This window comes from Mytilus edulis, chromosome 4 (assembly GCF_963676685.1).
Source record: "Mytilus edulis chromosome 4, xbMytEdul2.2, whole genome shotgun sequence".
Taxonomy (NCBI): Eukaryota; Metazoa; Mollusca; class Bivalvia; order Mytilida; family Mytilidae; genus Mytilus; species Mytilus edulis.
The window spans coordinates 15,831,824-15,856,727 of record NC_092347.1 but is presented as its reverse complement, the minus strand read 5'-3'; the positions used below and the strand labels follow the sequence as shown (position 1 = coordinate 15,856,727).

The following is a 24,904-nucleotide window of genomic DNA, read 5'->3' as shown; positions in this document are numbered from 1 at the left end:
TTGAATACTAACATCAAAGTTTTGAAAGTACTTAGAAAAAGTCAAAATTTCGAGATTTCAAAAGTCAAAATTTTAACTTTAAAATAAATATTTCGAGATTTTAAAAGATAAAATTTGGAGTTCTACGGAAGCGTATTAGGGACATAGTAAAAATGAAATTGGCAGTGAACTTTTTTTTTCAAAGTCAATATTTTGACATTTCAAATCTCGAAATTTTTACTCACGGTGTCTTGAAATTTTGACTTAAATTTGAAATTTCAACCTTAATCTCAAAATTTCTACTTTTTTAAACTCGTTATTTCGACTTATTTTAAACTCAAAATTTCGATTTGAACTCAAAGTTTCATCTTTTAAAATCTCGAAATTTTTATTTTAAAGTTAAAATTTTGACATTTGAAATCTCGAAATTTCGACTTTTTCTAAATATTTTTAAAACTTTAATGTTAGTATTCAAACACAGGTATTACAATTTGAGAAGGAATAGACATGGACAAAAATTATAAAAGCGTCATCCACACATTTTGGCAATTTATACTTAGAAATTGGTTTTGTTCTTAAATTAAGATATGGATTAGCATGCATTTAGTATTGAAGAGTTTCTTTCATTCGGAAAGAACATGCATGTTGCCATGCAGAAAAAAATGTTTTCCCATATTCCATGTTTTTCCACGACACTGTCATCTGAGGACATTTAGAATCACATGTTTTATAGAAGGTTTTAAAAGCCTGTTTGGTTTCCCAATAGCATGTCACTGACTTTGCCTTGTTTAAACAATGGTAAAAAAGTCGGAATAACGGGGTAGTCTTGATACACATATCTGAAGTCCAGACTTCAAATATGTATTTGTACGTGAAACATATTCCGTTTATCTTCTGCAAAAACAAGATTTAATTTTCTATCTGGAATAATCTCTTTAAAATGGTTTAGTTAAAACGTATAAATACTGAGGAAATTTTGAGTTTAAAAAAGGTCGAAATTTTGAGTTTTACAAAAGGTCGAAATTTCTACTTTTTAATAAGTCAAAATTTCAATATTAGAAAAGCTAAAATTTCGAGTTAAAGTCGAAATTTTAAGATTTGAAATGTCAAAATTTTGGCTCTAAAAAAATGTACTGCCAATTTTATTTTTACTATGCCCTACCTAATACGCTTCCATAAGCTTCCGTAATGAAGCTATTGTACAGCAAAATGCTACTGCAGAGAAAAACACGTTATAGGTTTTCAATTTTCGGTATGTCTTTTTAATTAATTTGTTTCGTGATGTGTTTTATTCTACGGAAGCGTATTAGGGACCAGTGAAAAAAAATTTCAAAGACGATATTTTGACATTTCAAATCTCGACATTTTGACTATAACATGAAATTTTGACTTAAACTTGAAATTTTGACTTTTCAAATCTCGAAATTTTGACTTAAACTTGAAATTTTATCTTTCTAAAATCTTGAAATTTCGACTTTTTGATAGTCGAAACTTCCACTTTAAACTCAAAATTTCGACTTTTTTAACACTCTAAATTTGGACTTATTTTAAACTAAAAAAAATCGACTTTTTTTAAACTCGAAATTTCGGCTTTGAACTCTAAGCGTATTAGGGACATAGAAAAAATAAAAGTAGTAGTGAACTTTTTTTTCAAAGTCGAAATTTTGACATTTCAAATCTTAAAATTTCGACTTTAACTCGAAATTTTAACTTTTCTTATCTTGAAATTTTGACTTTCTAAAATCTTGAAATTTCGACTTTTCAAAGAGTCGAAATTTTGACTTTTTTAGAATTCGAAATTTTGCCTTTCTAAAAAGTTGAAATTTCGACTTAAACTCAAAATTTCGACTTTTTTAAAACTGGAAATTTCGGTTTTTTCTAAACTCGAAATTTCGACTTCTTTTTAACTCAAAATTTCGACTTGTTTTAAACTCAAAATTTCGACTTGTTTTAAACTCAAAATTTCGAGTTTTCCTAAGTATTTATACGTTTGCGATTACCACATTTACACAGTCATTTATATCAGCAAGCGGAGAGCCATATACATCATAAACTTAATAAGCACATTTTAATAAACTAAACCATTTTAAAGAGGTTATTTTAGATAGAAAATCTTGCTCTTTCCGAAGAATAAATAAAATATTTTTCACGTTCAAATACATATTTCAAATCTGGACTTCAGATATGTGTATCAAGACAACCCCGTTATTCCGATACACCCATGTTACGACATACTTTTATTCAACAGTCTGATATATGAAGACAAGGGTTAATAGTTGTGTCATAAGAAAGTCAACTTGTAGAGTTTAATCAATATTCCAGAAAAAAAGAACCATTTATTTATTTCAAAATTCAAAACTAGAAAACCGAGCAGCTCATTTGTCGTCCTGAATATGCATGGCATTTTTGGCTACTTGATTTACCATTGTTTAAACAAGGCAAAGTCAGTGACTTTCTATAGGGAAACCAAACAGGCCTTTGAAACTGCGATGCTATATGTTCTCAGATATGACGATTCTATGACAGTGTCGTGGGAACTAAAACATGGAACAGAACCTATTTCAAAATATAAATTGCCAAAATGTGTTGATGACGCTTTAATAATTTGCCTCCATGTCTACTCCTTCTGAAATTGTAATAACTATGTTTGAATACTAAAATCAAAGTTTTAAAAGAGATCAAAGTCGAAATTTCGATTGTAAAAAAAAATCGAAATTTTGAGTTTACAAAAAGTCGAAATTTTGAGTTTAAAATAAGTTGAAATTTTGAGTTTAAAATAAGTCAAAATTTCGAGTTTTAAAAAAGTCGAAATTTTGAGTTTTCAAAAAGTCGAAATTTTGAATTTAAAATAAGTTGAAATTTCGAGTTTAAAATAAGTCGAAATTTTGAGTTTAAAAAAGTCGAAATTATGAGTTTAAAAAAGTCGAAATTTCGAGTTTAAAGCGAAAATTTCGACTTTTTGTAAGTCGAAATTTCGAGTTTCAAAAAAAGTCAATATTTCGACTTTTCAAAAAGTCGAAATTTTGAGTTTAAAAAAGTCGAAATTTTGAGTTTAAAGCGAAAATTTCGACTTTTTGTAAGTCGAAATTTCGAGTTTCAAAAAAGTTAATATTTCGACTTTTCAAAAAGTCGAAATTTCAAGATTTTTGAAAGTCAAAATTTAAATTTATGTCAAAATTTCGGGATTTGAAAAGTCAAAATTTCAAGTTAAAGTCAAAATTTCGAGATTTGAAAAGTCAAAATTTCGACTTTGAACAAAAAGTTCACTGCCAATTTTATTTTTTCTATGTCCCTAATACGCTTCCGTAGTATATACTTTTGATAGAATTGTTTAACTTCCCATAAATTTTATTCAGCAAAAGTTAAACTACAAGGGGTATGGTTTTTTTGTCTTGGTCAGACATTTTTTTTCGTGTAATGACTAAACATTTTTTTTTTTAGTTTTTCGACGCTATCAATCATTATTTTTCGCCTCAAAATATAACACCATAAGGTATGGGGACAATCTGCATCGAATCAGAATATATATTTTTTTGTCATTGCTAGGGCTAAATTTCATAATAAATAAACGTGCCTACAATTATATTCTAAGAAGTGAAACATCATTTAATTTCAATCATTATCAAATCTCAAATTTTCTATTTTAACATGTTTATTAATGTCACTAGTGATTATTTTGTATTCTGTGTAGATAAGTATTCATTCAAGTCAGGCGAGTTGATAGACCTTTATTATATATCATCATTGGGATGTTACCAATTTTCATAAGTAAGGCGAGTTTGTAGGAGAAAATCTAACGGAATTTAACTGTTTTTCATAAGTGGGACGAGTTGGTAAACCAGTGTGCAGCGATTTTTAATCCAATTGAGTCGAGTTGATGAAAAAGTGGGACGATTTGGTGTGGGGCGATTTTCCATTGGGACGAGTTGTCTAGGTTCCCATCAACTCTTTCTGTTATTCATAGCCATTATGGAGGGAAATTTTGTAAACAAGCATGTTTTTAAAATGGTTTGACTGTAAGCAGCATCATTTTGAAAGCTTATAAAATGTATGCACAGTATTAAAAAAGATTAACGTTATCACAAATTGAACATTTCACTCAGAAAGGAAAAAAGGGGGATGGAGATATGTCTTTTCTATATCTGCTGCATCAGCATCCTTAACGCCTTTAACGGCCGAACTCCGAATATTACAAAATGTATGCTTTATAAGTGATTTTTTAAAACTAAATAACTAATAGAAAAATGTTCAATAACATATTTACACAAGACGTCATGACGGCACCCCATATATTGACAGTTTGTATACAGATTCAGTACATCATCATACATGCATGTATCATCGTTTCATATGTTTTCGTATGTCATACTTTTCGTAGCATCCATATTTCATCGATTTTGATTGCACAAGCGTATATTGTGATGGGTTTTTCGGTTTCTATATTCGAAAACAACAACAACACTTCAATTTGACATATTCATAACACATTCAAAGTCGCTTTGAAAGACGGTAGAACAAATTTGATAAAACTGACCTGTTCAGCCATTTTTATACGCCCGTCAAAATTTTGACGGGACGTATTATGGTATACAAATGTCCGGTGTCCGTCCGTCTGTCCGGCGTAAACATGTCGCACCGTAACTTGAGAACGACTTATCCAAATTTCATGAAACTTAATATAGTTGTTTCTTATGATGGTCAAATGATCTGTATACTTTTTGCAAATTGGTGAAAATAAGATTTAAACTTTTTGAGTTACAGCACTTTGTAACTAAAACAAGGGTGTGTTTTTTTCACATCTCAAAAACTTTTCTTGATTATTGCTTAAAACTTTACACACTTCTTAGTTATATTAATCTTAATATCTGTATACTTTTTGGTGATGATTCAAAATTTCATTTTTGAGTTTTTGAGTAGTTTTTAAAGAAGGGGGAGGTTTTTTTTACATATCGCGCCGTATCTCAAAAACGATTTATGATTATTGCTTAAAACTTTACACACTTCTAAGAACTTTATATTAATCTTAATATCTGTATACTTTATGGTTATGATTCAAAATTTCATTTTTGAGTTATTGAGTATTTTGTATAAAAGGGGGAGGGGTTTTTTACACGTCGTGCCGTATCTCAAAAACGATTTATGATTATTGCTTAAAACTTTACACACTTCTTTGTTATATTAATCTTAATATCTGTATACTTTTTGGTGATGATTCAAAATTTCATTTTTGAATTATTGAGTATTTTGTAAAAAAGGGGAGTTTTTTTTTACATGTCGCGCCGTATCTCAAAAACAATTTATGATTATTGCTTGAAACTGTACACACTTCTTTGTTATACTAATTTAAAGATCTGTATACTTTTTGGTTTGATTCAAAATCTTATTTTAGTGATATTTGTAAAAAAAAAACAGGGGGGGGGGGGTTTCACATGTCCCGCCGTTGTCTCAAAAACAATAAATGGTTATTGCTTAAAACTTCCTCAGAAACTATTTATGATTATTGCATAAAACTTCCACACAAGACGTCGGGCGTATTGTGCTCATGGCGCAGCTGTTTATTATTAAATGTAAAAAAAATATGCATCACTAGAATTGCTTCCCATCACATCGAACACAAGCAGTAGTAGTGGATGGAGAGAGCTCATCACATATTGATGTAGAATCTGGGGTACCCCAAGGCTCAGTCCTTGGGCCTTCGCTATTCCTGTTTTACATCAAAAACATTCCTGATGGAATTAAATCTACTATCCGTCTATTTGCTGATGACACCATAGCCTACCTTACAATATCAAACGACAAAGATTCCAATGGCCTACAAAAAGATCTAGATAAATTGGCGATATGGGAAACCAAATGGAAAATTGCCTTCCACCCATGCAGACAAGTGCAATGTACTTACCATCAGCCAGAAAAACAACATCATACAAGCTACATGGTCACACTTTAGAACCTGTCAAAAGCGCCAAATACTTAGGCTGCACATTCACCCTCCGAACTGAAATGGAATGACCATGTTAACAAGGTCTGCAACAAAGCCAATAGAAAAATCAGCTTCCTGAAACGAAACTTGATTGGATCTACGTCTGTAAAGGAAAGTGCATCCAAAACACTTGTTAGACCAATACATGTAAGTGTAAGCAAGATGCTAAACCACCTAGAAAGGAGATCACTTGATCAAAGACGCAAAGATGCAAGACTTAACCATGCTCTTTAAAATAGTAAATGAGAAAGTTGCTGTGACAAAGGAAGATCATCTGATTCCACCCAAACGATTGTCAAGAAATATGCATGTCAGACAGAAGCTTCCAAATTCCAGCAGCATCAAATGATTACCGGATATTTTCTTTCTTTCGGCGAACCATCAAAGATTGGAACAGTTTCCCTCCTCCTGGGGTAGTGTCAGCGCCTTCAGTTGAGGCTTTTAAAGCCTAGGTAAAGCCTCGGTGACAAAGCTGAAATAAATTCAAACAATATTGGGGAGGGGGAGGAGTCTGTATGCTCACCAAAGTCATGGCAAAATATTCAGTTTGTTGATTGTGGCCATTATCCGGTAGAAGTTAGAAGAAGTAGAAGTTGAGAAAAGTTCTAAAGGGTTACTTGAAGAATAGATATGTCGTTTGCCTGTCAGACATCGGATCTTCAAGACGTTTGACTGTCATGTTTTTTGTCGTTTTAATTACAAACCAGCGAGTTAAAATTAATAGTGTTCTTATATAAAATGGTTGTTCAAACTCCATTCATTCAATATTTTATTGACAATTCTTTATAAACATCCTTATTAAATCCATAAAGATGAAAACTATCTTAGCTACATGTATTTACATTTAATCATAAATTATGAAAATTGCATTGTAAATTCCAAAAAATAATGTCTTTTGTAGACACCCAAGTGCCAATCTGAAAAATATCACAATGTTACAATTTCAGCACATAAAAAATCAACCAAAAACTATTTACAAGTTAATTTTGGTTCTGAAAAAAATTAAAATAACTTTTTTTATGATTCAAGAAATTACCAGAACCACAACTTTAGAAAATACCCATTTCCGGATTTTGTATTCATTTCCTGTCCGTATATATACTGATCAAGTTTTTACTTCATATGAAAGCATATGACATGTATGACGCCGTATTTTGACATACGAAAATCGCAAAATAATGGGAAACAGTAAAAAGTCGTAGTAAGCCATGCCTAAAAATCTAAAAACCTATAAACATTCGACAGAACATGCTTTTAAAATTTAAGTACACACGTAAATAAAACTAAATAGTGAATACCGTAAGCAGTGAAAATTGTTATTAGTACAAAAACACATCACACGAGGATACTGTCACTACTGACTATAGTCCAAATAATTATGCCTCATGAAAGGCTATTTATTTTGTTCTTTAACGTCTCACATCATGTACATCATGGCAGGAAGGTGGCAAAGCAAAATTTAAAATAGCCTTCCAAGACTTCATAATTATTTGGACTATTAAGTTAGATACTTTTGCTTGGTCCATACAACTTTGACTTTACTAATTTCAACTGAAGCACTGGCTACTAAACTGGTTATACCCTCTGTGATTAACAGACCATTAGCAGTGGTATTGACCATGTACTATATAGTAAATAAGATAAAACAATTAATTATCAGCAGTTACCTGTCCATAGTAAACAAGTTATTTTTACACCACGCTTAAAGACCAAACAGCCTATTCATTTCTATCAGTGATTTTTCCTTAAAATTTTGTGTGAGGGTGTTGCATGATTTGAGGACCAAAATATGATGAAAAAAATTGGGGGTCACCGACTTAGTTTTGTCACTATAGCAACCTCAGTTTCGTGTTTTCCCGAATATTAACATAATATTTGCTTGTTAGGCCAATTAAAATTAATTGCTAGATTTTCATCCCCGCCCGCCCCTCTGAAATCGTCCCGCCCCGATTTTTTTTATTTAATAAAAATACGATTTCCGGATTTTTTTCATGTCCGTTACCGGGAACCATCGATAATTTTGTTTCATTCAAAACTTCATGTTTCAAATTTAGTTTTTGTGTTTCTTCGAGTAATCTAACGAAAATGATTAAGTCGACATATTCTGCTGCTCTATGATGACAACATCGTCTATCGAAAAATAGAGATTGATAACGAGAAGGGCATGAAATATTTGAGTTACAAGTAAAACGCCTTGTCCTTGAACGCAAATTGCGGTAGTCACATAAAGTGAATCGAAAACCGTGTTGTTGTTTTTTATTTATACAATGACTTTGTGTTAGGAAATTTGGACTGTGAATGATATCCAAAGCCCAAGAATCGTAGAACAAATTGGTTCAAAAAACATGACTTGATTAAACAAATTGACACAAGCACGAACTTGTTTAATTTATGACCGTATATTGAGAAAAAAAGTCGACAAACACACATTTTAATTATAACAAACCCTTGTCTGTTGTTTTTGTTGACAAACAGCAAACACCCTCTGTAACTGTCCCAATACCCTCAATTTAGTCATTAAACAACAACTACTTTTTGGTTAAATTATGTTTTACATCATAATTACTTTCAACACTGAGTTTACATTTTATTCTGTACTCACAATACTTGTGTTACATACAATTATACCATACATTTTATTGATTTTATGGGGACTACAAACCATTGCTTAGAAAGCAAAATAAATTTGGTGTACGTATAACCCAACTGAAGAGAGCATTTCTCTTCTTTTTGATGTATATACTATACATAGGTTTCTAAAGCGGCAATTACATGTATAACAGTGGTGCCAATCAGGGATTTTTATTTAAGGGTTTAAAAAATAGTGTAGAATTCCTTATACAGCATGTATATACATTATACAAGCTTGATTTCCACTAGCATATACCCCGGGGTATGAAGAACTCGTGACGAGGGTTTCATGTGAAATAAAATTTAAAAAATAAAATCCTCCCACCCGCCCCATTTTTTTCAAAAATTTGGATGAAAATCTACTAATTAATTTTAGTTGGCCTTATCTAAACTCTCAAAAAAATGCTTTATATCAAACCTACAAGCATAATTCTTGTTTCATGTTAAACAGTAGATTTGTATCTTTCAAATACAGGTTCAAGAGTTTAAAGCTCATATTGATTAGATCTTTAAAAATATCATTTATTTCATTCCCGCCAAAAATTAAACGTAAAACTGAAAAACGTTTCCAGTATTAAAAAATATCTACCAGTGATTTCTTCATAAAAATTTAAAGAAGGAAAGTGCCATATGTACTCTTCAAAATAAAGCAAAAAAAGTGTGTGTCACCGACCTTTCAAAAAAGTTATGAGTAATTTTCATGTTTTTTTCTCGTTCGTTTTGAAGAAAAGAGTTGTCTTTCTTCAGAACATTGCATCTGACGTCATAGTACAAACTTTTCTTGCTGGCGCACAATTTGAAAAAGAAATCCCAAATTGGACGTTTGAAACCCACATTTAAATTTTCAAGAATAACAACTACTAATGTATATTCAACTACTTTATTATCCGGTAATACTAGAGATTAAGCATGTATCAGTTTCAGATCTTTATGATGTTGTTGCCGCACAATATAAACCTTCAGAAACACCATCCGCCGGAATGGAAAATTGTTTGAAATAACCTTTCACGCCGCTTTTGTATTGAAAGTCTGTTTTTGTCCTCTGTCCCACATAAACAAAATTATTGAAAATAAAAATTTGTTTTCAATCTTTCCGGTCACAGTTGTAGTTAAATGAAAGGGAGCGATTTTGTGTAAGATATTATTCTTGGAGCCATAAGTTAAATTTACAACACTTTAGTTTTAAACACCGAAAATTTTGATTTTAATTCACATTCGCTGAGTATAAGTTTTATTAACATTTTTTGCCTTACAGCTAATTTCCTACTGCATGTAGGGTTAAACTTTGATTGGCTTCCTTGCTTTGTTTGATAAATGTTTACTCAAGCTCTGTGACTAAGATTGACAACTTTATATATAGGTATGTAAACCTGTATATATGCTATTTAATTAAACTGGACGTTATCAAAATATAATTATACAAAATATACAAACAAAGCAAGCAGGCAAACCAAAGTGTTGATCTACATACATTAGGAAATTAGCTGTAAGCTTCAGTGAGATTAGACAATATGTTCATTATTTGGTTTGCCTGCTTGCTTTGTTTGTATATATATTTTGTATAATTTAGACACAGACCAGAAAACATAATGACCATAAATCGGGCATAAAAAACTTTCACCTAACCTGTTCACAATCGGCGCAAACAAAAGACAAAATCTACGCAAGTGAAGAAAAAAAAATGAAATGCACATCGACGCAAATATAAGACAAAATCTACGCATGTGAAAGAATAAAAAATAAAATAAAATACAGAACGAGGCAAATGCAAAAAGTCGAGATCAAAATTTATATTTTATTATTTTTTTTGGAACAAAGGTTAAATATAGTGTAGTATCTTATGTGTCCATTTGTGTTAAATTTCCACAGGATATTAAATTAGCGTGACGCATAATAGTTCCTCATTTCTTGGGAGACGTAGTGTACCTACGTAGCGTACATCATGTTGGAATCCGAGAAAAACGCGAAATAGGACGCTATAATTTGACAATTTTTCATTGCTAGAAACAACGTCATAGAGCTTTTATGTCACTACCAAGTTGCGTTAGTTGATGCGCATGAACAATAGGCTGTTTGGTCTTTAAGGGCATTCTGTTTTTCGGTCTGTGCGTCTTTTAGTGCATTTGTCCATCTGTCCTGCTTCAGGTTAAAGTTTTTGCCAATTTTGGTCAAGTTAGTTTTTGAGGAAGTTGAAGTCCAATCTACAATGAAACTTAAGTACACCTGTTTCCTACGTCATGATCTTTCTAATATTAATGCCAAATTAGAGTTTTAACAAAAATTTCAAGGTTCACTGAACATGGAAAATGATAATGCTGACTTCAGGTTTAACTTTTTGTGGTCAAGGTTGTCTGAGTCCAATCAACCTGAGACTTAGTACACATACATGTATGTTCCCTATGATATGATCTTTCTAATCTATTGATATATGATTAATGTCAAAATTACATAGAAGCTACTACTGGTAATGTAAGTTTTTTATGATTAAGATAAGACAATAGCATAATTTGTTTTTATTTTTGATATTTTTTAGTGATTGATTATGTGACAGAATTCAGATTACGAAAAGATTGTGAACATCAGACTGATAAATTTTACTTACCTAGAGGTATGTCATGTATGTAAAAATGGTAGATATAACGTAACGGTACCCAAATTGCACCGAGTACCCAAATTGCACCTATTTAGCAAAAATAGCAGGGAAAATCTTACAAGATTTTCTAGAGACTAAACAATTTGTTTTTTTATGATTTGATACTAAGCACATCTTTCAACATAGGTAAAACTATTTAGATATGCACAAAACGTTCACAGTATCTATCAACAGATGAAGTATTTACTGAAAAAGCAAAATGTACTGAAACGTCGCCATGCGACGTCATCAAAACGTCATCTTTTTAAAATGAGCAAATACAATATGTTACAAGTATCCATTTAAAAAATAATGAAGAGTAAGCATGGACTAATATCCAATTGTTCAAAATATTTAAAAAAAATTAAACAAAAGCTCTGTTATTAGACTTTTGACTATGTGAATTTAAGCATGGAAGCAATTTGGGTACTCCTCATTTCAGAATCATTGATGGTTTGGAGGTCAGTTTAGACCAATTTTTCTATGATTCCATATGGAATAAAAATCAAATTGGTGTACCTTTATAATAAAGAAGGATAGGGCTACAAAATAAACACAGAATGGACATTTTTGTTTTCATCATAAAAAAACGTAGATGAAAAAACTGTCAAAATAGGTGCAATTTGGGTACCGTCACGTTATATATCTTATAAATATCACATCTGATTTTTTTCTTTTTGAACACTTCTAGTTGTACACAATAGATATAAGAAGATGTGCTATGAGAGCCAATGAGACAACTCTCCATCCATGTTGCAATTTATAAAGGAAACAGTATACATCAAAGTACATTTATATAAAAAAAAAAGAAATGAGAAACACTTATTAACCACATCAACATACCACAACTACTGAACATCAGATTTCTGACTTAGGACAGGTGCAAACAATTTCAGTTACCAATGTATGTTTAAAATCAAACAAGACAAGACTCTATGAAGCAAGATTTGTGTAAGCTATTTTCAGTAATTTTGGAAAAAATCAACAAAATTTAGTATGCAATTACTGATAGGTCACACAGGCCAAACTTATCTTGTTGGTTCATTGAATTGGATGACTTTTTGATGTACATATATACCACATTACCACACATCTCTTTTTCTTTATTTATATATTAAATTAAATTTACTCATCGAGTGTGCTCAATATAAGTTCCTTGATTCCTCTTCTTTTATCATAAACTTTTGTATTATGGCTTGTTTTGAGCCTGAAACATTTTTGCATATACTGGTATGTGTTTAAATTTTCAGGGTATGCAGTGGAGTTTCAGTTTATTTAATGAAGGATACCCCATAAAGCCGTTTGTGAAGTGGTTTCTCAAGTTAAATTACCTTTTTCAAACAATATTATATGCTCTTGGAAAATTGGAAAAAAAATCATAAATTTAGGGCAGTATTTCAAACATTCATCATATAAGCAGTCATGTGAGAATTTAGTTAAGATTGACAGGCAGTAGATCTTAACATTCTGTACATCTCTGTTCTGACCGATTTCTGTATCTATAATTGTTTCCAAAATAAGAATTAATATTTCCATTTTACACCTTTTTTTTTCTAGTTTTAGCCTGGGTGGCCATGTTTGTTTATAACATAGTAATATGTATATCAAAATTACAAAATTTCCCCCAAAAACCCAATTAACTCTGCATGGATATGATATTATATGTATCAGCTTATTTTGTGTGTAGTTTTGTTGAGATGCTATGTAATTATCAATGATTATCCATCAAAATGTCTACTGAAAACTGCCAACAGCCATATACCTAATATTAACAAATATATTTGATAGCAACCATTTAATTTTTGTCATATGACCATACTTTGACTCTGGGATTTATAATTTTTTAAACAGGTTACCTATATCATGTACATATACTCTGTAGTAGAACATCCTGGTACTCAGTCAATTCAAGTAAGAGTGAGGTAAAGAAGTAAAATTAAGTTTTCAATCATTTAATTTGGGGGGAAAATTTACTGTTTAATGTTTTCTATACATGTACATGACACATTCATTGGAAAAAAGTAAACTTGTCCACCAAAATTGCACTGATTATATATTAGATTCAACTTCTTTTGATGACTTTTGCATGACTGAATACCTGAATTTCCTACCAAAAAGTATGTAACCTGTCCAAAAATTATATGATCTGTAGTCAAAAGATGGAAATATGAAAATGGTCTATTGGAATTTTCTAGGTCTGTTTGATTTCAAATTGTAGGTAAAAAAAAGTATGTTTATCATCCTTTTCACCTGTATAAGAAGATTTTTTTTTGGGAGGATCACATGAAAACAGATTCAATGAAGGCGGTGAATTATTCATCAGCAATTTTTCTTAGCTTTTTTTGACAAAATTGTACCATGCTATCTGCTAAAAGCTAATATTAATTTCCATTATTTCACTTTCGTTATATATATTGCTTTAACAAAAACAAATACATATATATTTTTTGTATAAATCATCTCTTAGTTAATGCCCCTCTAAAAATAATAGTTTAAATTGTAGGTGGCTATAGAAATATAAAAGAATGGATCTGACACACCTTCTTCCCACTACAACATTTTTTAATCCAACTAAAACTACCTCATCTATGGTGAACCAGACTTGTAATTTGCCAGATTCTACGACAGAATCACCAACAACATCTCAAATGGATCCACTCAGCTTACAACAGTCTGGACACAATTACTTACAACAAATCACACCCTGTCAATCAAATGCTATGTTACATCCACATAAACAGGATAGTGATGTGTTAGATTCATTAAACTCTTTGAACGATCGTGAAGTAGAGGAGTTTACAAATCTTATATCTGATGTATCTGTGTCAGTAGTCGTTGACAGCACTCAACAGAGAGAGACATTGATAGATTTACCACAATACATTGAAAGTGAACCACAACAACAACAACAATATACCGCTCCGAATCTGACAGAACAGATCAATCTGAGTACAATATCACAACTCATTCAACCAGACTTAGACAAGTCAGAAAAAGTACCAGAACATGCAATAGGTCAAGTTAATGCTTGTATTACAAGTAGTGAACCTGATTTTTCAAGTTATCCTCCACATTGTAAATGTGACTTTATTGATAAACTTGTTGCAGTAGAACAAATTTGGTTGTGTAGAGGTCAGTTATATTTCCTTCCACAAATTGCTATTGTTGTCATTGGTAACAGAGAGTTTGCTGGAATATTTCACAATCAGAAAAAAGGATACATTGCCGTAGGTGAGATCATCGAAAAAATGATGCCTCAGTATGAGTCTGACTTGATAGGTTTTCTTAAGAGAAAGGAAGATGTTGAACAGTGCACTATGACAACACAGGAAATTGGTTATCTGCAGCAAAGGAATTGTATTGGTCCAACATGTAGGTACTCGGTGGCTGTATCATTAAACACACTCCGTCAGATGGCTCAGTTCATTGTCATGTATGAAGGAGACAAACCAGGATTTGACAACAAAATAAAAGAGATTGCTAATGGTAACTATTATAAGAAAGTATTACAAAGACATGTGCGCTGTGGAAATTGTGGAGGAATAATTCTTTATAGCAAAGAACCAGAGGAGTATGTAAAACTAAATAAAGAAACCAAGATCGGAGAAAGTGAGTCAAAATGTTTTTCTGTTGGATTTATTAAAGTAGGAGGTTTTAGATTTGTAGCATTTAAAATGGATAATAGAATTTATGTCTCTTTTAAAGAACTATGTCAAAATCAGGTGATAAAGTTACAGGTACTTCAAGCTCGTCTTGGTGCTCTACGCCAACGACCTCGCCTTGCACCAAGTATACTGAACAGTTATTTAAATACACCAGATTACAGTGTTGCAAACACCATGTGGATTGACATTGCTACCTTAAGATGTGTATGTTGCATGGGAAGATGCTCCCCTGGTTTCAATTCAGAATTATATACTTGCTTTGCTACAGTAAATTTCAGTGAAGATTTTGTGACAAATATCTTTGGTAGGGATGATCACCAATCTGACAATGATGTATATACAATGGATCCTAAAACATTTGAGGTTGTGATGAAGAAAACGAGTATGAAAACAAGTTCAGTTCGATCTAAAACTCCAAATTTAAGTAAATCTAAACAAAAACCAACGCTAAAATCATTTGAACTGTCAACCAAACAAGTTGTTGGTTATGAAACCCCTGAAAAGCTGAATGAGTCTGCATTTGTTTTTGATAAACCTATGGAAGATTCTTTGTCTGATCATAACTTATTCAGGGAGAAAAAAAGTAAATCGAGTAAAACTCCAAAGACCAACAAGACAAACAAAGATGAAGAAACATATGTTTTTGAAGATAAAAAAAGTGCAATTAGTTTCTTAACAAAGAACAATTATTTGCAAGAGGAAACAATTCCTGAAACTAAATTGGATTCAAAGAAGAAAAATTTAAAAGATGCTAAGTATGTACCAGGAAAAACTCCAACTTTTAGAGTGAAACCAGCAGAAAAGCCATATAGTTTTGATGGAAGTTTGAAAAAAGGCCAAAACAAAAAGTCTGACACTGAAAATATCAAAATAACTGTGAAAGATGATCGTGTCATGTTGACAGTTGCAACAAAGAAAACCCCTAATAATAAAAAATCAAAATCTAAGGCTTCAAGCAGGAGGCGAAAGAAAGAAATAGAACTAGAAGATTCTGAAATAATTTCAACTAATACAACCAGCATTGCAACTCCAGAACTAGAAGATTCTGAAATAATTTCAACTAATACAACCAGCATTGCAACTCCTGAAATATGTGATTCTGATGAGACTCAGGATGCTGTAGACAGTCTTGTAAACCATTTTCAATTAAGCCCTAAACGTCAAGGAAGATCAAATGTTGAGATAGAAAACATAGGGATAACTCCAAGAACAGAATCTCGTATTTTATCTGGCATAGATTTGGATGGGAGTATAAGTAATATGTTTGAAACACCATCATCACAGGGTAACGTTGTTGTAGAAATGATGGATAATAGTGACGAGCATCCATTAACAGGCAGCACTTCACCTCTCAGTAGATTATACCAACAGTTTGAAGATTTTGAAAAAACTAATTCACCCGATATTGTTCCTACAAATCAAACTGACACAACATACAGAGAAAATTCACATATTTCTAGCTCAGAAACCGAGTTAAGTTTGCAACTTAGAAATGAGACAGAAATGCCAATCAATCTATCAGCCTCAAAGCAAGGTCAGATTTTATCAAGGGGAGATCATTCGGAATGGCAGAAAGTGAGTAATTCAATAGGTGACATTGAGGAGACTCAAAAATACTCGGACACTACTATTGATAAAACAGTATCAACTATCCGTACCATGCATTCATCAGAAGCTCAAAATATTGATCCAATTCAGAAATTTGAATTGAGGGAAAATGTTGGACACAGTACATTACAAAACTTGTTCTCTGCTCATATAGAGGACAAAAATTGTCAAAGTGACCAGTCTGAAGAAAGGGAGAAAAGAGCTCAAACATTTAGCCCAACAAAACCCAAAAATGGATCTTGTCAGAATTCTCCTATTTCAAAACTCAAAAAAACATCATCGTCGAACTCGCCTGTATTTAAGAAATCGGGTGAAATTGATATGAATCATGCCAAAGTTAAAAAGTTGTCTGAGTTGGGAGATCATCCTTTGGATTTGTTAGCTTCCCTGGCTGAAGTGATCACAGATGAAACAGAAAATGAACAAACAATGGCAGGAAATGAAGATGCTGATGCCTCCACTGATCAGCAAAATGATGAGACTTTAAAATATGAAGAAGTTGATCAATCAAAAATAGACAAATCAATTCCAGAGAATGAGTTTACTTATTTTGATCCAGTACCAGATTTGTATGAAAGTAAAGAACATATTGAGTTGTGTACATTTGCTGATGAAAATTCAAACATTGACAAGGTAACGCTTAGTACAAAAGCTGAGAATACATTTACAAGTGAATTTTCTAATGAAGAAAGCAGGGACAGGATATGTAAATTTCTTGATGAGGTAGAGAGTCACATGACTATTGAACCATATAAGGACACAAGTACAGGGTACTGGAAAGTCAGGATAAGGTTAAAACCTGATGCAAAGGAGACATATCCAGGTAATTAACAATGTTATAGCTGAAGGTCAGTCAGGGGTAATACTTGTACAAGTAAATTTGATTTACTGGTACAGATAACCATTTTTGGAGGCAGAGTATATTTTTATGCCCCACCTGCGATAATAGAGGGGCATTATGTTTTTCAGGTATGTGTGTCCGTTCGTTCGTTTGTCTGTCTGTTCATCCGTCTGTTCTTCTGTCCGTTCGTCCTGCTTCAGATTAAAGTTTTTAGTCAAGGTAGTTTTTGATGAAGTTGAAGTCCAATCCACTTGAAACTTAGTAAACAATAAATTAACATGTTCCCTATGATATGATATTTGTAATTTTAATGCCAAATTAGAGTTTTTCCCCCAATTTCACGGTCCATTGAACATAGAAAATGATAATGCGAGTGGGGCATCCGTGTACTTGGGACACATTCTTGTTTAGTTCTATAAATATTTTAAATTATACAAATAAGAAATTTGCATTTCTTCTAACGTGCTGCTCTAAAAAACTATCTAATTGTCTGTCCTAATAGTATTTCAATATTACTACATCATGTACATAGATATATATTTTGGCGTTAATATTGATTCACTTATAGGGTTTTTGCATCGGAACTAAACACATTTATTCAAAAACCAGATGTTGGCATGACACAGGTTATGTTCTTCTCATATATGTTATGAACTTATGATACTTCTCATATATGTTATGAACTTATGATGGTATGATACTAAACCCCTAACGGGAAGGATTGTGCCTGATGTTCATATGATGAAATCATAATCTTTCAGTCTGTTTAATTGAAGTCTGGAGCTGGCATGTCAGTTAACTGCTAGTAGTCTGTTGTTATTTATGTATTATTGTCATTTTGTTTATTTTCTTTGGTTACATCTTCTGACATCAGACTCGGACTTCTCTTGAACTGAATTTTAATGTGCGTATTGTTATGCGTTTACTTTTCTACATTGGCTAGAGGTATAGGGGGAGGGTTGAGATCTCACAAACATGTTTAACCCCGCCGCATTTTTGCGCCTGTCCCAAGTCAGGAGCCTCTGGCCTTTGTTAGTCTTGTATTATTTTAATTTTAGTTTCTTGTGTACAATTTGGAAATTAGTATGGCGTTCATTATCACTGAACTAGTATATATTTGTTTAGGGCTAGTTGAAGGACGCCTCCGGGTGCGTGAATTTCTCGCTACATTGAAGACCTGTTGGTAAACTTCTGCTGTTGTTTTTTTCTATGGTCGGGTTGTTGTCTCTTTGGCACATTCCCCATTTCCATTCTCAATTTTATATGCTTAATGTACTTGATCATGTTGAAGATTTATAAGATATTCATTTGTTACATAATTAAATTTACCATGGTGACAGCATGAAAACAGGCGTAATCAAATTAAAAGGAAATAACACAAATTTTCCACATAACATGTATAACATAAATTTTGCAAACTATCAGAAAAATTATTAACTTGTACTACAACCTTCAATGTTCATGATGTTTCTTTGGTGATATTATATTGATCAGCTCTCAGTTATTATTTGAATTTAAAATTTAACTGTCCAGAGTCTTGAGAATAATTATTAGACTATTAAAAGCTGTGTGTATGAAAATAAGATGTGGTATGTTTGCCAATGTGACAACTGTTCGCAAGAGTCCAAATGACAGAAATTAACAACTATAGGTAACTGTACTGGTACTGTATATATTTGTATCTCGTGTCATCTAAGGTTAGATATGTTACTATCTGATATTTATATTAGTACAACAGTAACAATAGATCAATGTAGACAGATCTTTATTAAACAAGATTATTTGTACTTTAACTAGTGCCTATAAAAGACTTACAGGTTTTAATGGTTTATCAAGTTTATAACAGATTTGTTTTGTTTTTTTAGGTTTGTTTGGAAGTGAAACAGACAAGAAGAAGAGAAATATGATTTTTGCATTTCTAGGAAAACTTCATCTACCTGAAAACATTCCAAATAGTGAAAGAAATAGTGAACAAATTGACAACCTTTCTGAGCAAAGTATCAAATCATTTAAAACAACTGAAACATCACTCGGTCATCCGCAATCCAATTCCAAGACTAAATTAAAATCCTCAAGATCTAACAAAGCTAAAAAATCAAAACATTCAAAAAAGTCTGGTAACAAATCCAGTCACAATTCCCAAAAGAATAATTTAGCATTACAGTTGTTTGGTGCAGGAAGAAGTGATAATAATTCTCCAGACAAAAAGAAACATCTAGAACAGTTTATTCCTAGTGTGAACAAAGAAAGCTCTGGAAGAAACGAATCAATTACTAGTCCAAATACTCAAAGTGTAATGAAAAGAGCAAGGCAGTCGCCTTTAGAATACAACAAATCTAAGAAGCTGAAATCTCACTGATTAAATAATATGGTAGGTTTACATTAAGTTCATCTCTATAAAAGTTAGAAGATGGGGTATGATTTCCAATGAGACATCTCTTAACTAGAGAACAATGACACAGAAATTAACAATTTGAGGTCAGTATAAATATTATGTATAAGGTCTTCCACAATCAGCAAAACTCATACCGCATACAAAGTCAGCAATGAAAGGCTCAGAAAAGACAAATTGATAAAATTCAAAAGAGAAAACTAATGGCCTGATTTATGTACAAAATAATGGATTAAAACAAACATGATATATATATATTCAGCAACAAACAACAACCACTGAATTACAGATCACTGACTTAGGATAGGCACATACAGATTGTTGCGGGGTTGCAGTGGCGGATCCAGAACTTTTCCTAAGGGGGGGGCCGCTCCAGTCATGCTTCAATGATTCCCTATATAATCAACCAAATTTTCCCATGAAAAGGGGGGGGGGGTCCGTGCCCCCAGGCCCCCCCCCCCCCCCCCCCCCCCCCCCTCCTGGATCTGCCTATGGGTTGGACTAGTTTGAGGGCACCAACCTTCTTTCTAACCTGAGACAGTTGTGTAACTACAATATAAGAACAAGTCCTTATTATCAAAGTGTAGATTTTAATAACCAGGTGAGTGATCACAAGTTTGCATCTTGTTCGGCTGTTGTGATACTATTATATATATTGCATTGTTTCAAAGCAGAGGTACATACAGGGGGAAATCTAGCTTCATTACTTATCATAATCTCTATATTATTCCTTTCTTTTTGCAGGGTTAAGAAATAAATAAGTTGAACTATCTAGTCAGGGAAGTTTCTCCATGTGATATAGCAGCAACATTGATGATATTTACAATTTTCAAGAGGCAAAGCGTTGTATGAAGGTTTATATAATGCTGAGTAAACAAATAAAGTGTCCCTAGATACCTTGAGGAATGATGCAACTAGGATTGATGTCATGTGACATTGAAAAAATGAGGGTATCTTTTCACAAAGATTTTAATTATTTTGTGTTTATGTACATATGTTTGCTCTGATATTACACAAGTATACGACTACTTAGGGAAACAGTGACTAGATTTAAGACATCTTGATTGCCTCAGAATGTTTTTTTTATTAATGGCAATAAAGATATTGTATCACTATCTACAACCATGTATTGACAATCAAACATATCAGTTATTAGTTTTCCTGTTTATTTCTCTGTGTTCTGTTGATTTTATACAACAAAGGTGCTATGTTTAATTATGTTATAGTTTTGTTAACTTTTTTGTCCCGCCTGCTTTAGTAGGAGGCATTATGTTTTTTTTTGAATCTGTTCGTTAGTTTACTCTGTATGATAGTCAAGTTTGTGGTTGAGACAATTAGTAACAACAAATTTTGTCATATCAACCTGAAATTTAGTACACTTATTCATTATGATGTGAAATTTAAAAATTATATACCAAATTATATTTTTGAAACAAATTTCATGGATGACTAAACAAACATATTTGCATTGGAAATTTATAGTACATTCTCAGGTTAAAGTGAAGATAGTGTTCCTCTTGCCCTAGCAGCAAGCTAAATTGCAATAAAAAATCTGTGAGATCATCCATATTAAAGTATGTTCCTGTTACCTAAAAGGTTGTAAACAATTAACTTTAATCAACTGCTTTTACAAAAATCTTGCCCTTGATTTTAGAAAAAATCATGTTAACTACACTTTTCCATTTAAATTAAAATCTATTTTCATTAACCTAATTATTTATACTGTACAAGCTTGATTTTGACAGTCTGAACGTTTTCTGTTCTTAGTATGCTGTAAGCAGGTGTACCAGTGATCACTATATCACATAATTCCAGTTTTTCAAATATTTTCCGAATTCAAAGTATTCTTGTTAAATGTTGAATTGATTTATAGTATAATTATTCAATAAAAGCATTTAATTGCATTCTACAATTATGGTACATGTGACGAAGTGTAATAGTGTTATTGAAAAATTAATTGCTGATGTTCTTTTTGTATTTATAAGATATGCATCATACATCACAATAATGAAGTCAACTTTGAGCTTTGTTAAATGTTGAAACAGAAGATAAATGAAAGAAACTATGAAAAATAATTAAGTAATTTCTTTTCTTTTTTTGAAGAATAAATTAACGTTTGATTTCTCCACAGATAGGATGAAAAAACAAATTGTTAGTGGAATTTTGTAAGATTTTTTTTTTTAATTTATGTATGTGAATTAGAGGACAAAGTCTCAATAGTGTACATCAAAGATTATTTTAACGCTTAATGCAAAATTAATTCTGTTTTTAATCATATTTGGAAGTAAAGTTTTATATAGTTATTTACAATTATGTAACACTAAATTAAATGATTCTTTTCATATACATTGTATGTATATAAAAAATGTATTCAGGTTTCTGAAATGAGGTTTATTTTTTACCAAATGATTAGTGTTTTCGTTCAGGGACTGACACATGCATGTATGAAATCAAAGAGTATGATATAGAGTTACAATTTTGAATAAAATTTTGAAAAACAAAACTAGTGATTCAATCATCAAAAGTTTATAAGAACTTTGATTTTAAAATTTATTTCAATTTCTTATTCTTGGATACCATTTGATAAACAAACCAAAAAAATGGAATTTTAGTTAATTGGATAATAACATTGCTTTTATTCTCAGAAAAAAAGATATTTCTAAATGAAGCAGTTTTTCAAATGATTAAACAGTACATTAACATCATGTGGTCAGTTGTTTTATTAGTATTTGTTAACAGTTTGTTTTTAATTTTGAAATTTTATTTTGTATATAAGACAGACCTAGAAACGGTCAATTTTAATGATAAGTAAAATAGCTTAATGCCCAAGTTAATTTTTTTAAGATATGGTAGATGCCAGAGCAATAAACTTCTATTAACAATAGTACAGGCATCTTGTTAAGACTTGATGTGCACATTTAATTAGATGTTTTTATTTTGATAATTTGAAAGTTTTGTACAAATCACATAATTATTTTCTATCCCTTGTATTAGGAGTCTAAAGACTCTAAAAGACTCTAAAAAGTTTAATCATAATATTTATAATGAAGTTTTCTTTCATACTTACAGAAGATAAAGAAAATAAATTTGATATTCCAAGTCCTGATTACATTGAAAGAATAGGTGAAACAGGATTATTGAACACTTACTACTGCATAAAACATTTCAAACCAATCTCTAATAATATATTGTAGTGTTTTCTATAGTAATATCATAAAGGAGTAAGTTTGGTAAGGGCCAGATTTCAACCAAATTTAGGACCAGCAAACATAGAGTGCAGGCGTCGACAAACTTAACATTCAAGTTATCCATTCAAAATATCATTATAAACAAAGTGTTCAAAGATCTGTTTTGTCGACGTATGCGCTCTATGTTTCCTGTCCAATAATGTAGAACTTCATGGGTTGCCACTATAATCAAGGGAGATAACTACTATGATTATGAGAGACAATTGTCGATAAAAACTTAGTTCTTTTTGTTACTGGTATTTTAGCAAAACATTTCACATTTGTTGCAATAATTAAATTTTTTATTGTCAAATTACCCATTTACTGTGAAATTGAGAAAAAAAAACCAGGAAATAAAAAAGAAATTCTGTAATGCTTTAATGAAAGATATTGAAATTGTCAATGAAGTTTATTGCTCTGTTTAAATGGAAAAATATCCATAATCAAATTCTAAGATTAAAGTATAATCAGGGTATTTGTAAAACAGTTGTCTATTATTTGAATAGTTCTAACAAGAAAATACTTCCTACTAAGGTAATTAATCATAGGTACGTCTGGTGATAGTTTTATAAATGTTTATCAGTGATTCCTTGTTATATTTTCCAGTTATGGAAGGAAAAAGGTAGACTAAAAATGTTTTGTTATTTAAATTCTTATTCTCAGTACTGTTCCAACAGTTTGATTTATCAAAAATATCAGAGGATTTCTTTTAAATTGAATTTGTTTTGAGTAATGATATATTATAACTTACCATTGTTTTAACATTATAATTTTACAACAGATTATGAGACAGTTTACAAATTTAAAAACAGTTGTAACAAGTTATTGCATACATTTTCATCATACATGTACATCACAACTATCAAGGTCATTAAACTTTCAAGTTGAATAAATTTTTTAAAGTTTATGTTTTGTTTTATATCCATATCCAATTGAAACAAGACATAAACACCAAGACTGTAATCTATCCTTTTAAAATGACAAGGTGGCATGACATAAAACATGTAGTAAGAAAACCAGGAAGGAATCTATCAGTCACATTTTGAAACTATAAAAAACTGGACTTCTTTATCAAATGACAATAAGCATACCAAAATTCCAGTCTAAAATAAGGTGTATGTACTTGGAATCAGTCAAATGCTTTGAATTATATTCACAATGCTTATTAACACAAAACACAGATCAAGTTTAAGTTTGGGTAGGGTCACTTTTATCATTTTAGAGTTATGCCCTTTACAAATTGAAAAATTTCAGAAATTTTTGTTTCCTTTCTCAACCAAATGTTACGAAACTTATGTGCAACGATTACTGCAACAGGTCATGAAATGTGATGAAACTTATACACAATGCTTATACCACAATACATAGGCCAAGTTTGAATTTTGGCAGCCTCATTTTTCCTGAACATTGTTGAGATATACCCCTTTACAAATGGAAAAAATGCTGATTTTTTGGTTTTTGATTTTTAACTTAAGTTTGCCTCAAGCAAATGTTATGAAATTAATACACAATACTAGTTGCAACAAAACTTAGATAAAGTACAAATTTGGGTAGTGTAAATTTTACCATCCTTAATTTATGTCTCTTTATAATGTTATATGCAAGCAGGGGCATCATTTATGTCCCATGGACAGTTGGACACATTCCCAATTTATTTTCAATGGAAATTGACAGATTTAAAAAAAAAATGAATCTCACCAACACAAAGCAACTACATATGAACTTATCGAAGGCCGAAGGGCGACCTATAGTTGTTAATTTCTAAGTCATCACCCTTGTGGAGGGTTGTCTCATTGGCAATCATACAACATCTGTCCTGATCCTTACTTTCTTCTCAGGTATCTGGTTGTTTCTAATCCAAATACAAGTATTGTTTGACTTAATACAGATGTTGGTAAATAAAAAGAAAGGCGCCAAAGTTGTCACTTCATTTAGTTTTGCATTAAAAT

General features: G+C 31.5%; 1 protein-coding gene across 5 annotated transcripts; it reads left to right on the top strand.

The window, feature by feature from the left end:
- The first annotated feature begins 3,919 nt into the window (after positions 1-3,919).
- On the top strand, positions 3,920-23,862 carry LOC139521708 (microtubule-associated protein 1B-like). Of its 5 annotated transcripts, none has more exons than XM_071315260.1 (6): positions 3,920-3,995; positions 11,124-11,198; positions 13,074-13,144; positions 13,726-17,318; positions 19,202-19,707; positions 20,473-23,862. In XM_071315260.1, exons 4-5 carry the CDS (start codon positions 13,748-13,750, stop codon positions 19,693-19,695), a joined length of 4,065 nt encoding a protein of 1,354 aa, XP_071171361.1. In that variant the 5' UTR covers positions 3,920-3,995; positions 11,124-11,198; positions 13,074-13,144; positions 13,726-13,747; the 3' UTR covers positions 19,696-19,707; positions 20,473-23,862. The 5 variants fall into 5 exon arrangements, with proteins under 5 accessions (XP_071171361.1, XP_071171359.1, XP_071171360.1 ...); XM_071315259.1 differs by having other exon boundaries at positions 3,922-4,027; positions 13,074-13,133; XM_071315257.1 differs by having other exon boundaries at positions 3,922-4,027.
- Positions 23,863-24,904: the final 1,042 nt, after the last annotated feature.

Coding starts and splice junctions, on each gene's coding strand:
- LOC139521708 (XM_071315258.1), top strand. CDS start 13,748: ATGGATCTGACACACCTTCTTCCCACTACAACATTTTTTAATCCAACT. Junction 17,319..19,201: donor TGCAAAGGAGACATATCCAG/GTAATTAACAAT, acceptor TTGTTTTTTTAG/GTTTGTTTGGAAGTGAAACA.